A 15,114-nucleotide genomic window follows, 5' to 3' on the forward strand; every position below is an offset into this window, starting at 1 on the left:
CTGTTTCTGTTGATAATCCTGTCAGCCTGGCGCAGTAATTAAAGAAGCTCAAAGGCAAGTTCCAATAGCACAACTGAGAAGAGTAAAGGTTTAACATGTGTAATTGTTTGCTTAAAAATGATTTTAAACACGTAGCTTAGCATCAACAAGTTCACACTGTATATATACACATTCCTCTCCAGCGTAATGCTATTTTGGGCGAAACATTGGCACACAGTACATTTCCTTCTTTTTTATAATTTATGTATATAACTATGGGTGTGTTTTACCAATTCCTTTTGAACTTGAAAAATATATTCCAATTTTATAAACAAAAAGTCAGCTACAAGGAAGAGGAAAAACCCTGCATCTACGACATTTTTATCCAAATATTTTCCACTTTGCAACCTGCTGGATAAGGAGGTTTACCTAAAGTACAATGTGAGGAGGAATAAACCTTGACGGAGTGCTCTGCGCCTGCAGCTCTATGTGTATTTTCAGGATTATTCTTTCAGTTTTTGACAAACCAGTTTAATTTTACTTCTTAATACAATGAACAGAAATGTAAAAAAAAAACAAAAAAAAACTAATAGATTGTTTTGGTTATGATTTTTGAACAAATGCAATAAATTGTGAATTACAATTTAGCAAATTATTACATTCATAAACCTTTGGAAAAAAAATGTTGTATATCGTTGTCTGCATTTTAGAGTTACAACACTAAATACATTTCTAAGAGCATAAAAAAGAAAAAGAAAACAAAAATGACCAACACTCAAAATCACTAGCGGTGAAGCCGCCGGTTGAAAATATTCATTTTTTTGTAAATATTTGAGTTTGGAAAAAAATTCTATTGATTAGTCATGCCAGTAGTATTGCACTTCCGTGATGTTTTATTTTAGTTTGTGGCTATGAAAAGCATAAATTAAAATTTAGACATTGATTATCAGCCAAAGGAATTACGGGGCTAAATATTTGAACAGCCAAAGAAAAAAAAAGGGTTCTATTTCATCTCTATATGGCTTGTACAGTAAATCGTATTGGCAACAATTAAAGAAAAACATTTACATGTGTTGGTGAAATTCTACATATCCTGCTGCTAATGAATAAAAATAAATCAAAGGAGAAAAAAAAATCCAAGATATGACAGCCAGTGAAATGTTAATTAAACTAGCCCTACAGCAACTCACAATTACATCTCATTTATCTGGATTACTAAGCAGCTTTCTATAATGGCCCAAGCCAGCATCAATAGAGAAAGACAGGAAAATGAACTAAACAGCAGTGCAGATAAAAAAATATTTACCAAGATCCTTTTTTAGTCAAGTCAGCTTTTGCCAATAACTAATTTATTTCTTATGTATATTATATGATGTATTCATATCCCACTATAGCCTGGAGGCAAATGTAAAAAGAGCACACACATTATTACCTTCCAACTTCATTCCAACACTGAGACATTTCTGAAATCGACAGTAGGGACATCGCTTCCTCTGTGTTTTGTCAATCTGACAGCTCTGGTTTTCTATACACGTGTACCGCTTGTTATTTTGAACTGTGCGCTTGAAGAAACCCTGCAGAAAGAATTAAAGAAAAGAATACTCGTACGAGTCAAAACGGGTGTGGGTCTGTGTAAACACGTACGTGCATAACTGTGTATATTTATATACATTTAACTATACACATATACTGTATGTATATACAGCAACAGAGGTATAACATGTCAAGTTACATTTAATATGAAAGTCATCTGAAAGAAAAATGTTTCAATTCCTTCTTCCTTTTACAGTAACAAAAGCAAAATAGATTCAATAATGCTCTTCCCATATTTACTTGGAGTATTATTATATATACAGACAATGAAAACAGATAGATAGATAGATAGATAGATAGATAGATAGATAAGTCACTATATAATAGATAGATAGATAGATAGATAGATAGATAGATAGATAGATAGATATGAAAGGCACTATATAAAAGATAGATAGCTATAAATAGTATATGGAAAATAAATAGTGCACAGTTACATAAGATAGATTTATAATTTAAAGAAACAGAGTACCAAATATAGAATTTTTAAGTCCCTAGATGACAGTCCAATGATAAGGTCAAGCATACAGGCATAATTATGCATGTGTGTGTATACATACAGTGTATATATTCATACAGTATATATATATATATATATTTATGTATATATATATATATATATATATATATATATATATATATATATATATATATATATATATATATATATGTGTGTGTGTGTGTGTGTGTGTGTGTGTGTGTGTGTGTATTTGAATATTAAAATCTATGAAAAGCTTATACAGGAACACACATCAGATGTCAAATTACAATTAATACAAAATAGTTATCGTAAAGGTTATTTTAAAATTACTTTTTATACTTTTATATACAAACACACACACACACAGATTCAATAATATTGTGGTCATATTTATGTAGGGCAAAAGCAAAAACAAGAATCTTTTATTCATTGCCATAATGTGCATAAACACACAACACAACACAGAAACAATATAGATAGATAGATAGATAGATAGATAGATAGATAGATAGATAGATAGAATGTTCCATTCATATATATATATATATATATATATATATATATATATATATATATATATATATAAACGGGTTGAAAAATGAACATGTATGTATATTAAGTGACCCTAACAGTAGTTTTTTTCCAAATGTGGTAAATGCAACAGAAACCCTCTAAAATCAGACCACATTTACTTAACTTGCAAACTCCAGTAACTACGCGCTGTTTGTTGATTCAACAGACAGATGACTGGAAATACTCAGAAAAATACAAACCTTGCAGCTTTCACATGTAAGTAGGCCATAATGATATCCTGAAACTTTATCTCCACAGACTGGACAAAGTTCCTCCAAATCCTCGTCGTAAGAATAGTCCATCATTTTAAACTGGGGAGCTGAAAAAATACAGGAAAAAGAAGAAAAAGACTTGACGTTAACATCGTGTTATTTTTTTCAGCTTCTAACTATTGCTGTACAGTATATGCGTTACAATAAAAATTACAAAAAGCAACAAATAGTTATACGTACGAAAACCCCTTATTCTCAATAATCCACAACACTTCAGTAAAATCAAAGCAAGCACCTCAGTCTACTTCCATTCAGTACACAAACACCTGAATTTAAAGCAACACGCGGGCTCAAAATATTTTGTTTGCCATACAATTAAAAAATATACAATATTTTGGACATCCGTTTTATATATGTGTACATTTATTAATGTATTTATGTTTGCGATGACATCCCCGTTACTTTTTAAAACAGATCTAACGTGACTTTTCCCATGATATATCCTACAATTGAAAAAACACAGAAAGAGAGAATATGCATCCAACAATGAAGTCTCTAAGACAAAAAAACATACACCTCTTTACTGAAAGGAAAATCACAAATTAGGTTAAAAACGTTTAAATATGTTTCTATATTTTCATACAAAACATTCCTGTTGTTGCGATTACGATTAAAAGAAACGGTGCCAACTATGAAATTCATACCGACAATATATGTTTTACTTTTCAGGTCTTTGTATTTGTGCCGATCGCTGTCACACGCCTAGTTCTTCTCCAATAAAAAAACAGCCTTTATAAAATAGTCACTGTGTGTAATTAATGAAAACGTCAGCGTAATTTAAAATTTAAAAAATATATATGACGCTTAATTTGACATCTTTTCCTCTTTGAAAGAAACATAATTAATCAAAAATCCAATTAAGCCAAGGCAATTTGTTGCAAAATCTTAAACACAGTTTACCGTTGCGCGCTTCTTCGCCTGCCCTTAGAGGTACGTTTACCTTCTGTGTGTATTAAAAACTAACAGAATATTAAAGAGTTTTAAACGCTTCCGGACTCCAACAGTGTGGGATGCATTGGTGGCTTATTTCCCGTTCCGCAACTGTCATAATAACGAAATTAACTTTAAAAAGTAAATTGATTTGGTACGTTCAGTAAATATCGCTTAATAACAAACACAACATATGGTTCAGCACTGTTATATGTAATAATGATTTTTACATTTGACTAATAAACAATCACGTGCATCATTAAACTTTCTAAGTAATTCAATTTTATGAATCTCCAACTGACCATCGACATCCTTGAGTTAACTGTCAGAACAAAGCACAATATTTCTGTAGACTTAGTCAAAAATCTAGTATTACTTATTATTATTAGTTTGGTTTTGAGTGCAGGTTTATGTCTAAAATCGAGTTTACAGCAAATCTTTGCTAAACATAAACCTTACGAACTTTACACAGAATGAACTTTTTAAACATTTCAATCCAGTATATAATATGGTTAGGAAGTGATATCGAATGAATGAGAAAGAGATGATTCAGAGATTAAGAGATAACGTTTTCTTTCATTTTTTTCTTGATGAGTTTCCTATACACGCGAAGGCTGTATTGCGTATTTTGACATGTCCCGCTCTACATTCATGCGTTATTGAAAAGAGTTATAGCATGTTCAGATAGATAGATAGATAGATAGATAGATAGATAGATAGATAGATAGATAGATAGATAGATAGATAGATAAAGTAACACCGCTCTATCTATCTGTTAAATGATATCGTTAATTTAGTTTTTCATATCAACATAAAAGTTTTTGATTTAGTGTTCAGGCTCACTAAGGCTATTATCATACCTGTCTCTAACCATCCCCTAGGATTTAGATAAAACGCAATTTAAAGAAAATTTCCTAGGCGAGAATGTTTTACGTACAAATTTTAGAATTAAACACCAGTTTTAATTATTTTCTAAAATTTCAGTCTTACTGATGTTCTATTATTATTGCAATAACAACTACTACCGATTAAATAATAATAATAATAATAATAATAATAATAATAATAATAATAATAATAATAATAATAAACCCATGTTCAAACACAGGTTCATTTATTGAATATTAGCAGAAAGCCTGAAGTAATCAGAGAGGATCGGCAGTTGGGTTGAAACAAACCCTGGACCCCTGTAGTGGTAGTAGTAGTAAAAATAATAATTGAACTTTACTTGATAGAAGATTAAATGTTTAATGAGGTATCTTGGTGTTACTTAAACAGAACAAACGAAAGGCTTATTTCTTATAAGTCTCAGATTGCGATTGACTTCACTCCTGGGCACAATGAACTTTAACTGTACGATCACTTCAAGGTAAGTTGGCAGAGTCGTAATTCTGCAGTTTTGCTAGTTCCGAGTTAAGCACAGCAACATGTTGCACGGAAAAAGAGAAACTGTCTCCAAATATAATAACACGATTTCTTTTTAAAATTTTGAAACAAACAAGAAATGGAGTGTTTTAACTACATTTTTAATACTGTAAATCTTTGTTACAGTTTCCATGGTTCTATTTACACGTTCACACGGAGATGAATAGCGCAAGCGTCTATAATTCGCGGTCATTGACATGTTTGATACTCCTCAATTTAATCTTTGAGATTTGCAAATGTTCTGTCCTTCCACCGCTGTTATAAACGTAAAGTGTATTTTAATATGTTCAAACTACTTCAATAACTCTTACTTGTTATAATTATGTTTTCTTTAAAGTGCATTGCCTTGTGCTTACGGACTGAGTAAAGCGATGGAGTGTGCGACGACTATGTCTATGATCGTATTTTTGGGCGCACTGCAAAACTGTGTTTAAAATCCGAAAAAGAAACTTGACGGAATACAGCGCTACTTGTGTCGCTCTGCTCCTCAGGCTGTGTCATCATTTTTTTTCCTTCGATTACCTCTTCAAATCATCCGTCCATACTAAATATATACCGAAGTTTCTCCCTTGTAGCTTTCCAAACCAAGACCATCTGTCTCTACGCGGACTAATGCAAACAGCAGAACGCAGCTCTACCAGACAGCTCAAGTTCCAAGATACACTCTTTGAGACGACCTGTTTGTATTTCATTTGATAGCCCGCAAACGCCGTGAAACACCCCCGACTGCATATTCGCCATATTCACAAACGACAAGCGAGTCTCCTTACCTTGCATGTTGTCTGGCATGTGCCCCTGTTCCCCATGCGATCGAGACAGTCCCAGGGATTCCGTTTCTACTTTAGGCAGCATGACAGCACTGCGCGGCGTAAATAGGGACTCGGCTTCTACCGGGGGACCACCTGGACGCAAGGGGGACACCAAATCTCACTACAACAGAAATTTTAAAAAATCCAGTCTACTTCTCTGGCTCAGACTGCGAACATTTAACAAAATATGCTTCTGTTTATTATACTTCAGCCGGAAAGACTAAAAGCATAGTACTTTAAACACCGGCAAGTGGAAGTCATCCCAGCATCTGGCCTTAGACTGTCTGATAAGACATCCGCACTCCAGATCTGGAGCGTAATCTTTCTACACAATTTCTCCCACCGGCTGAGAACCGGAGGTCTGATATGTGTTTATTTATGTCAATGTTTATAGATGCTACAAAAAGAAAAAAAAATGCCAGGACAACCCAAATCAACGTCGTGTTACAAGTCACTATATCTAAAGCGTCGGTAAATCCCCGCTGTTTCTTTCTCACATTGGTCTGAAGTGAATTGTCACGGTTTTCAGGTTCGCAGAGCACGGTCCCCCTCCTCTGTGTTGTGTCTGGCTATCCCCTCTCTGGGTGATGTGTTGAGTTGTGAAGTTCAAACCTTTCCTTCCTGCCTTGTTTACTCATTACAAGCAAAGCGCCTACCAATCAGGGGCTTCGGGGATGAGGGGACGGGGGAGTTGGGAAGGGGTGTTATGATGACTGACGGAGAGAAGGAGGAGGAGGCGGCGGTGTGGGATCTGACGTCAGCTGCACCTCAGCCAATCACAGCGCACACGCCGGCACTGTAAGCAAATTAAGGTGCTCACTTAAACTCGTTAGGATTACTGAATAAATGGTACTCATACAGAGCCGAAGGAGAGGAACAGTAGAAAGAACAACGCATCTGCATTTAACAGACACACGAACTACACTGAAAGTGAATTTGCGTTATAAACTGTTCTTCATATTATGCGTAAATGTTGACAGACGTTTAAGAAAATCCATTCCTTCTTCAGTATTTCTAAATAACAGCCAATACTTGATGGCAGGAAACACTTTTATTAATGATAAATTCTACTATTAACTTGTGTGAATATATCCGAAAGATGAATACTGCAAGGTTATGGACTGTGTAGGTTATTTATGGGAAACAACTTTATAAAGCGAACTCAGCATCTATTCAAAACGTTGCAACGCAGATTAAAAAAAATGTTTTCAGTGTCTTTTTACAAAGTTGAAACATAAGCAGGGATTTACTTAAAGTTGCGTAAAAATACCCATAAGCAAAGAGAAGTCTTTCATTCCACGATAAATTAAATGAACATACAAGTAAACCCCTGCACTAATTCAAACAGTTATTGACTTTCCCTCCTGCAGGATAATTAAAAAGAACGACAGAATGCACTATTTGCACACGTGGTAAGAATGATTTAATTTCACTATGCTGTAAAATCGGTTTGATATAGCAAAATGGCTGGTTACTTATGTATCACAATTATCATCCGGCGACACGGGCTGTTATGAACAGAATAAACGTGCAGGTTTTCCTTGCCCGGTACTTGATTATTCTGTAAACAGTATAGGGTATCAAAATTGCAGTTTGATACTTCCACTCCACATCTTTTGCTTAATCAAACTAATCCACGAAGAGACGATTTAAAACCAGATTGCAACGACAATTGCTTTCTCACACAATTCCACCTAAGAATGGATTCTCACAAACCGCAAGTGGTCATGCAGTCAAACGTGCCGAAAGTCTCCGGTATGAAAGACACGGCCGCATCGGGACCTGGGCCGCTTAGACACTGCCGTTACACACGAAACTCCGCAGAGCTGAGGGCCACATGTTGCGTGCATTATAAATTGCATACAACAACACAACAGTTTACAAAAAAAAAACAAACAAAAAAAAAAAAAACTTCCGGATCCATAAATGGAAATACGTAGGGTTAAATAGTGAAGATTTATTTAAGTAGCACGATTTTTATGTACCGGCCAGTTTTAGGAACCCAGATCATGCTTTACGTGTTCCCAATTTTGAAATTAAGAACCTTCAAATACACCAGTTCTTCGCCTCAAATTCTATTTTTTTCAGTGTTTTATAAATAAAAATTGTGATATCTTCTGTGGGGACATTTGTTATTTTGAAAAACACATCAAGTCAGCCCCCACAATGTACAAAAGCAGAGGTAAGTGTACGACAGATGAGAATGTGTTAAAAGGAAGGGGACTGAATTGCAGAAGATAGCTTAAGGCTGTGTGCGAACGGGTGACTGACAGATGTAAAAATAAGCAACAACCCTATCGATCCCCTTAAAAGTATCTTTCTAATGGATAATTAGTCAATAACTATACATGCAATATGTTTATCTTGCTTGCTTTACACTTCGCTTTTATTTATTTATTTACAGTTATAAGGTATCAATTTTCTCTTGTTGAAATATTAAATCACAGCTGAAACAACAAAAATAATGCTAGCAGAAAAAGAATAATACTGATAATAACTGTACATACATCCATCCTCATGTCCGCTTGATTCGACTGAGGGTCACGGAGGCCAGAAGCTATTCTAGCAACAACGGGCGCAAGGCAGGAAACAACCACAGGACGGGACACCGGTCCATCGTACTGCCACTGATAATGCCCTCTGATGGCATAATGCGTTTTCTGTTACGGTTAACGAAAAACAACCAGCGCTGCTATTCCGCACGCTTGCCAATGCTGTTTGCATCACGTTAAAAATCTTTGTGAAGTGAACGAAAAGTTACCTGGTTACTTATTTTGTTCTGTGGCCCTAATGCCTTAAACTGTATTAATGATTTGAATATGTAGATCTAATTTGGGATAAAAAAAACGACATTATTCTTGCTTTTAATATTTAAAAAGAATAATGGAACGGATTAATAACGATCTCAAATACTGTCAAACTGGTTAAGAATATTTTTAAAGGAGGTTGGGGGTAATTATCATTATTGGTAACAGAAAATGGCACAACGTTAATCCTCAGAGGATGTTTACTTTATTATTTTCGTCTTTTCCTAGCATGTATCAACGAAGCCAATACACTGTACTGCGCGTTTCAGTTCCTGCTTCTTGTAATCGAATTGATGAGCGCATTAAATAATAATAATCTTGACAAAATGTGTTCTAACATATAAGGTAAGGATAAAACAACAATTCTGCCTGGGCGGAATTCATTATTTTGTAAATAAAACTATCGCGTAATTCCAAAGTAAATTCAGTGTGAACTCCATGTCACACTGTCCTGCTGTCTTACTGTACAAGAAACACAGCGCACGTTAAAGACGGTGACGTAAACTACCTGTCAAGGGCAATGATAATGGCTCTTAGGAAAGGATCAGATACAGTAACAAATACCTTTAAGTTAATGCAGCCGCGTTTAAAAAGCTTCAGCTGTACTTGGAATCACAATGGCAAAAAACGTGAGCGTCTCCTAACCCGTCATCTAAATATCGTTTAATCATTAACGTGCATCTTTTAACTGCGCCGAAAGTATTCCCTTCGTAATGTAACGAATTAAAACGAGTTCGTTTTTTGATTGAGTGCAACTTTTATTGCAGATGATCGAAGTGAATGGACAGAAAATACACGCTTTTTGCTTCACTCTAGAGAGCAAAGATTCGGGAAATGGACCTTCAGCGTGCCCCTAGCACTTCTGTCGGGGAAATGACGGTGGTTGTTGATACGTGCATGCATAATAATAATAATAATAATAATAATAATAATAATAATAATAATAATAATAATAATAATATAGGCAAAACGCAAAACACTCTTTGGCAAGAAAAAATAATCTCAACTTTACTTAGTGAAAACTTTCATTTTGAAAAGGTGAGTGCGGCGAGATAGAAAGGTAAAACGGCGATATAATGGAAAATCCTTTCATGTCATAATATTTAGCATTTACTGTCGCCTATAAATTAACGATCATCAACGTATTAGGGAATTCCACTTTTTTGTCAAAAATATTATTTGTAGCAATCCTGTATTGCCGCAATTGACGTGAGGTACATGAATATCCACGCAAATATTTAATAGCCGTGTGGAGACCCTTTTATTATTGTGTCGTTATTAACGTAGCTAAATAACAACCTGAGCTTGGGCACTGAACATAAGATGCTGATGTGCTTTGAATAAGGAAATAAATACACAGTTTTAAGCAAATCACTTTGATAGCGTTTGAGTGTTCAGATAAATTAGTATGCCATTAATGTTATGCTAATTATCAAATCAGCGTATAAAGTGAACTTTAATAGATAGATAGATAGATAGATAGATAGATAGATAGATAGATAGATAGATAGATAGATAGATAGATATAAATAACTACTAATGTCTAATACAGTGTAGAGTGTCATGGAAGACTTCTGATTTAAATTGTTCATCACAGTTTCTATATCCGAGGCTCTTTCAGCAGTGTTACTGTACCGATCAGACGAGAGTTACGCATTACTATTGTTAAAATGAAACAAAACAAAATAAAATAAAATCCTAGTAATAAAATCCTAGTAATGAAAAATAACTCAGTCTTGTCCTTAACATAAACTTAACTGCTTCTTTGTGTTTCACAAACCTACCGTACGAACAGGTATATAAAAACTACAGAGTAGCGGTCAGTTACCTGATTTGTTTTGTGAAGTTATTAACACTGAAATGAGCAGTAGTAGAGGCAATAAATAAGAATAATTTTATGATAAAAGCACATTTTTTCGCAGATTTAACATTTTTAATACGGTAGGTCCGTAAGTGTAAATAATTTGCAGTAGTCCATCGCTTACACTATTATAAAATGTATAATATTTAATTATAAATTATATTAAGCTCAGTGGATTTAAATTATTACTAATAAATGTTACAACAAGAAATTAATAATAATAACAATGCAGTGCGACAACTGAATGACCTGAAAGGAAAATGAATGGATGAACAATAATAACACAAAAAAGTCACATAACGGTTATATACATAATAGCTCTTTTTCATTCTTCTTTTTCGTCTTTCTTCCAATTCTTCTGCCGTTACTACAACTACCACTACTACTACTACTACTACGACTAATAATAATAATAATAATAATTTTATTTCCCACAAGAAAATAAAGAAATGTCTCATTTGATGATTACAAGCTGCCAATTTTAGTGTCCATTTCCAGAGGCGCTATATAAATAAATCTATCATTATTATTATTATTAGGTAGCTGCACATATATTTTCAATGTATTGCCTAATAATACTTTTTACAAGAAATACATGCAAGTCAACATTTATATTAAAAACGAAAATACCTGCATTATGACAATTAAAAAAATAATAATTCAAAAGCAAAACTCATTATTAGAAATAAAGCTTCATTCTTTTAAAACGGTTTTAGTAAAATACCTTAAAATAAAATATAATATTTTGAATTTCACGTAGGAATATTTAAAAGAAAAATCCGGAGATTTTTTTTTATCCTCGCGAAAAAAACACAAAGTTTCTACATTTTTGATAGCATTAGAAGCGTATTCCTAAAAATAAACTTCACTGCGATTGTTCATGTTTGTGCTTCATGTTCACGACAGAAGAACGGTTGCATTGTATTAAATAAATAAATAAAAATACTAAAATAAGCTCAAAATTCCTGAGATTGCTCTTTAAGGTTGGATCCCATCTCGACAGTTGCTGTTTACAAATTATCATAAACCAAGTTATTGCGTCCCTGCTATTTTGGAAATGTTTTATACACATTCTAGAGTCTATGTGTCAAACCAGTTGCACGTTTTAAGCGAGCTGCTAGGTGGTCCAGGCTGTGAAAGGAGGAAGCCGCTCGCTCTTTTGACAGAAGTGTTCCAAAGCCCACCTGTTCCAAAAGCGGCCCAAGCGTGTGACGGTTTCGCGCGGCTCGCCGGACTGCTTGTCATACCACTGACGTGTGCTGAAATTGCGGTTCATCAGACAAGCGGAAGGCAGAGTAAGCCGCACCGTCGACCGCCCCCCACCCTCCCCGGAAAGGGAGAGTCCTACTTACCTATCACGGCGACTTCGTGCCTTTTCTGATCCTGTCTGATACCAGTTGGAGTTACAGACGACATTATCGCTTGTTATTCTTCGAAAGGGAAGGAAAAATAATATCTGATATCGACCGGGGTGGGGAGGGTTGGGATACACCAGATGCAACTTGTAAACTTTTGCGTCCTTGACAATGAAAAATGTAGTGCAAACTTCAGTGAAAGTTTGCGCTAAAAAAGGGTCGCGTATTCAGTAGGCTGGGAGGTGGTCTGCATCTCCCTTCTATTGGACTCTGCACGTTTTCCGAATTAGTGACCTGCTGTAAACCAAAAGCGGCCCATCTCATGATGGGTGCTCATCGGAAGAATTCAAAATTGGAAGCCCCTGATAGGCCGGCAAGATCACATGGCATAGAATTTGTTGATAAAGGCACCCTGTTATAAACGGACAGAAAGAGAGATAAGAACTCTTGGCAGATAATGACAAAGAAATGATTAACCAGTCCGGGAAAGGCGAAATAATGCGGCTACACAAGGACCCCGGCTAGGGCAGAAAGAACGTGGAGAAAGGGAGGTCAAAGGGCCATAGTGAGTGGACATACCTGTAGACAGTGTGGATTAACTCACTATCCTGGGGTAGCTTTTTGGGTAATCTCCCTTATTGAAGGTGCCTGTCCCATTAAGTATTCAGTAACCAACATGGAATATTTTGAACCTTTAGTATGCCAATACAATCATAATAGTTATGTTTCACAAAAAAAAAAGAAAAAAAAGCATGTCATGATCCAGTGGTCCAGGTGTTTAAGACTAATTGTCTTAGTTTTAATACCTGCTTCAATTACAACTAAGGTGAGTAACATTTCCAGTGTGCTACAAGTGATTACTAAATACATTACACTCACTGGATCCTATGGTTTAATCATTAAGGTAATGACACAATATGTAAACTAGCCTGTTCAGTACTGGGTTTAGATAGTATGATCATACTGTTCATATGATGGGTGACTCTAAATTCTCCATTCAGAATGGAGAGATACTGTAAATGTTTATTATACAACAGAAGCCACCTAGTGACTAATGTTTTACAATGGCAAACAGAGTGAAAAACATCTGTAGAAAAAAAGTCCACATGTCACTTATCCAGTCATATGCACAGAACATGCAAAACACATGCTCTCTTTGCTCATGTTTTACTTCAAAAATAGTCAGTGCATATCATAAACAGTAAACTAAAGCCTCATAGGATTGTCTTTTTAAATCGAAGACCCGCCTATCCCTCTCATATGTTGGTCAAGAGCCCTGTCTCATAGACTTTAATGTTCACTGTGTCCCAATAAACCACAAACTTATCAGTTCGACTGTCACACCTGGCCAAAGAGTTACCCCGAGCAAGCCCCATAACTTCACTATTCTATACTAAAACGTATTGGAAAGACAGGAGGACATTAAGTGAGTTTGTAATGAAAGCTACAGCTAAATCAATAAATTGTTTTATTTCTTAAATTTTTACTTGCTTAATCCAATTAAGTGTCAAGGGGTTCATAGGAGCCATTCCTGGCAACAGCAGGCCCAAAGCAGGGACCAACCCAGGACAGGATGCCAGTTTATCATTAGGTCTCATATATACTGAACAAAAAATGAAAGGAACACTTTATTAATCCGAGTATAGCATCAAGTCAATGAAACTTCTGGGCTATTGATCTGGTCAGTTAAGTAGCAGAGGGGGTTGTTAATCAGTTTCAGCTGCATTGGTGTTAATGAAATAAACAAGAGGGGCACTAGAGGGGCAACAATGAGATGACCCCCAAAACAGGAATGGTTTAGCAGCTGGAGGCCACTGACAATTTTCTGACTGTTTTTTCATTAGTTTTGCATTTGGCTACGTTCAGTGTCACTACTAGTAGCATGAGGCCATACCTGGGGTCTCATGTATCAATGGTGCGTACGCACAGAAATGTTGCGTAAGAACATTTCCACGTTCAAATAGCGATGTATTAAACCTACACTTGGCGTAAAGCCACACACTTTTCCACGGTACCTCATACCCAGGCGTACGCAAGTTCTCCGCTCGGTTTTGCAGACTGGCGGCACCCAGCGTCAAAGCAGTGCTACTGTTCCTGTGTGGTTACTCTTTATTTTCCTGACGCGAATTTATAAATACACTGAAATTAACCGCATATTGTTTATTAGTGTAATGCATCTGATTGTAATTAACTTGTAACAATATAATGGTCCAGGGAACAGCCACAGTATTCCAAATACCATAACTGCTTTAGCATTGTTACTCTCACTGCACCTTCTTCTTCTTCTTCTTCTTCTTCTTCTTCTTTCAGCTCCTCCCGTTAGGAGTTGCCACAGTGGATCATCTTTTTCCATATTACTCTCACTGCACCACTCAGAGTATTTATATCACTGTATCTGAGTCAGGGCCAGATTTAGACTTGATAAGGCCCTAAGCTATTTGAGACATGGGGCTCTTTATAAGTTCAGATATTCTATGTAATTGCCAAATATGATTTGTTTTGGGGGCCCCAAGAAGGCGGGGGCCCTAAGCTATAGCTTGTGTAGCTTATACGTAAATCCTGCACTGATCTGAGTGGGGAATCACAGCAGCAGCTGATCGGAAAGAGAATTATCGGTATACAGCTTCAAACGTTTCAAAGCCTTTCTTGTACGGACCTCGCGGTTCAGAAACAGTTTCATCCCAAGAACTTTAAACACAATCAATTGCTTCTTGTAGAACTATCTGTACTTATAAGTATAATCACTCCACTGCAAACTTGCACTACAGTTATAATATTGCACAACCTGAGCCACTTTATAAAGCTCATATTTACATATGATGACAATATCATTTTTAAGATGAAATGCAGCAAAATATGTTTATTATATTATACAGAAAAATCTTTAACTTCATTTAAATAATCTATATTCTTCACTGGGACTTGCGTGAAGGATAGAATAATTAAACATTTACTACGAAGATATTTCAATGTTCCTTAAACATTTTGAAGAATCGGCGCTCTAAGCTTACAGATGGCTTAACATCTAT

At 35.5% G+C, this 15,114-nt stretch overlaps 1 protein-coding gene across 5 annotated transcripts in view; it reads right to left on the bottom strand.

The window, feature by feature from the left end:
- The window catches only part of nr5a2 (nuclear receptor subfamily 5, group A, member 2), a 211,391-nt gene extending 199,021 nt beyond the window's left edge, over window positions 1-12,370 (bottom strand). Inside the window, exons 1-4 of one of the 5 annotated variants that reach the window (XM_039734911.1) lie at window positions 6,560-6,668; window positions 6,024-6,155; window positions 2,827-2,945; window positions 1,412-1,553 (exon numbers count right to left, since the gene is read on the bottom strand). In XM_039734911.1, the coding sequence (XP_039590845.1) occupies window positions 1,412-1,553; window positions 2,827-2,945; window positions 6,024-6,105 (343 nt within the window). In that variant the 5' untranslated portion in view covers window positions 6,106-6,155; window positions 6,560-6,668. Of the gene's footprint in view, window positions 1-1,411; window positions 1,554-2,826; window positions 2,946-5,775; window positions 5,793-6,023; window positions 6,184-6,559; window positions 6,669-11,914; window positions 11,933-12,082 lie in introns of those variants that run through there. The other 4 variants (XM_039734912.1, XM_039734913.1, XM_039734914.1 and 1 more) reach the window with 4 other exon arrangements.
- Between the last annotated feature and the right edge of the window lie 2,744 nt (window positions 12,371-15,114).

Source organism: Polypterus senegalus, chromosome 14 (assembly GCF_016835505.1).
Source record: "Polypterus senegalus isolate Bchr_013 chromosome 14, ASM1683550v1, whole genome shotgun sequence".
Taxonomy (NCBI): domain Eukaryota; kingdom Metazoa; phylum Chordata; class Cladistia; order Polypteriformes; family Polypteridae; genus Polypterus; species Polypterus senegalus.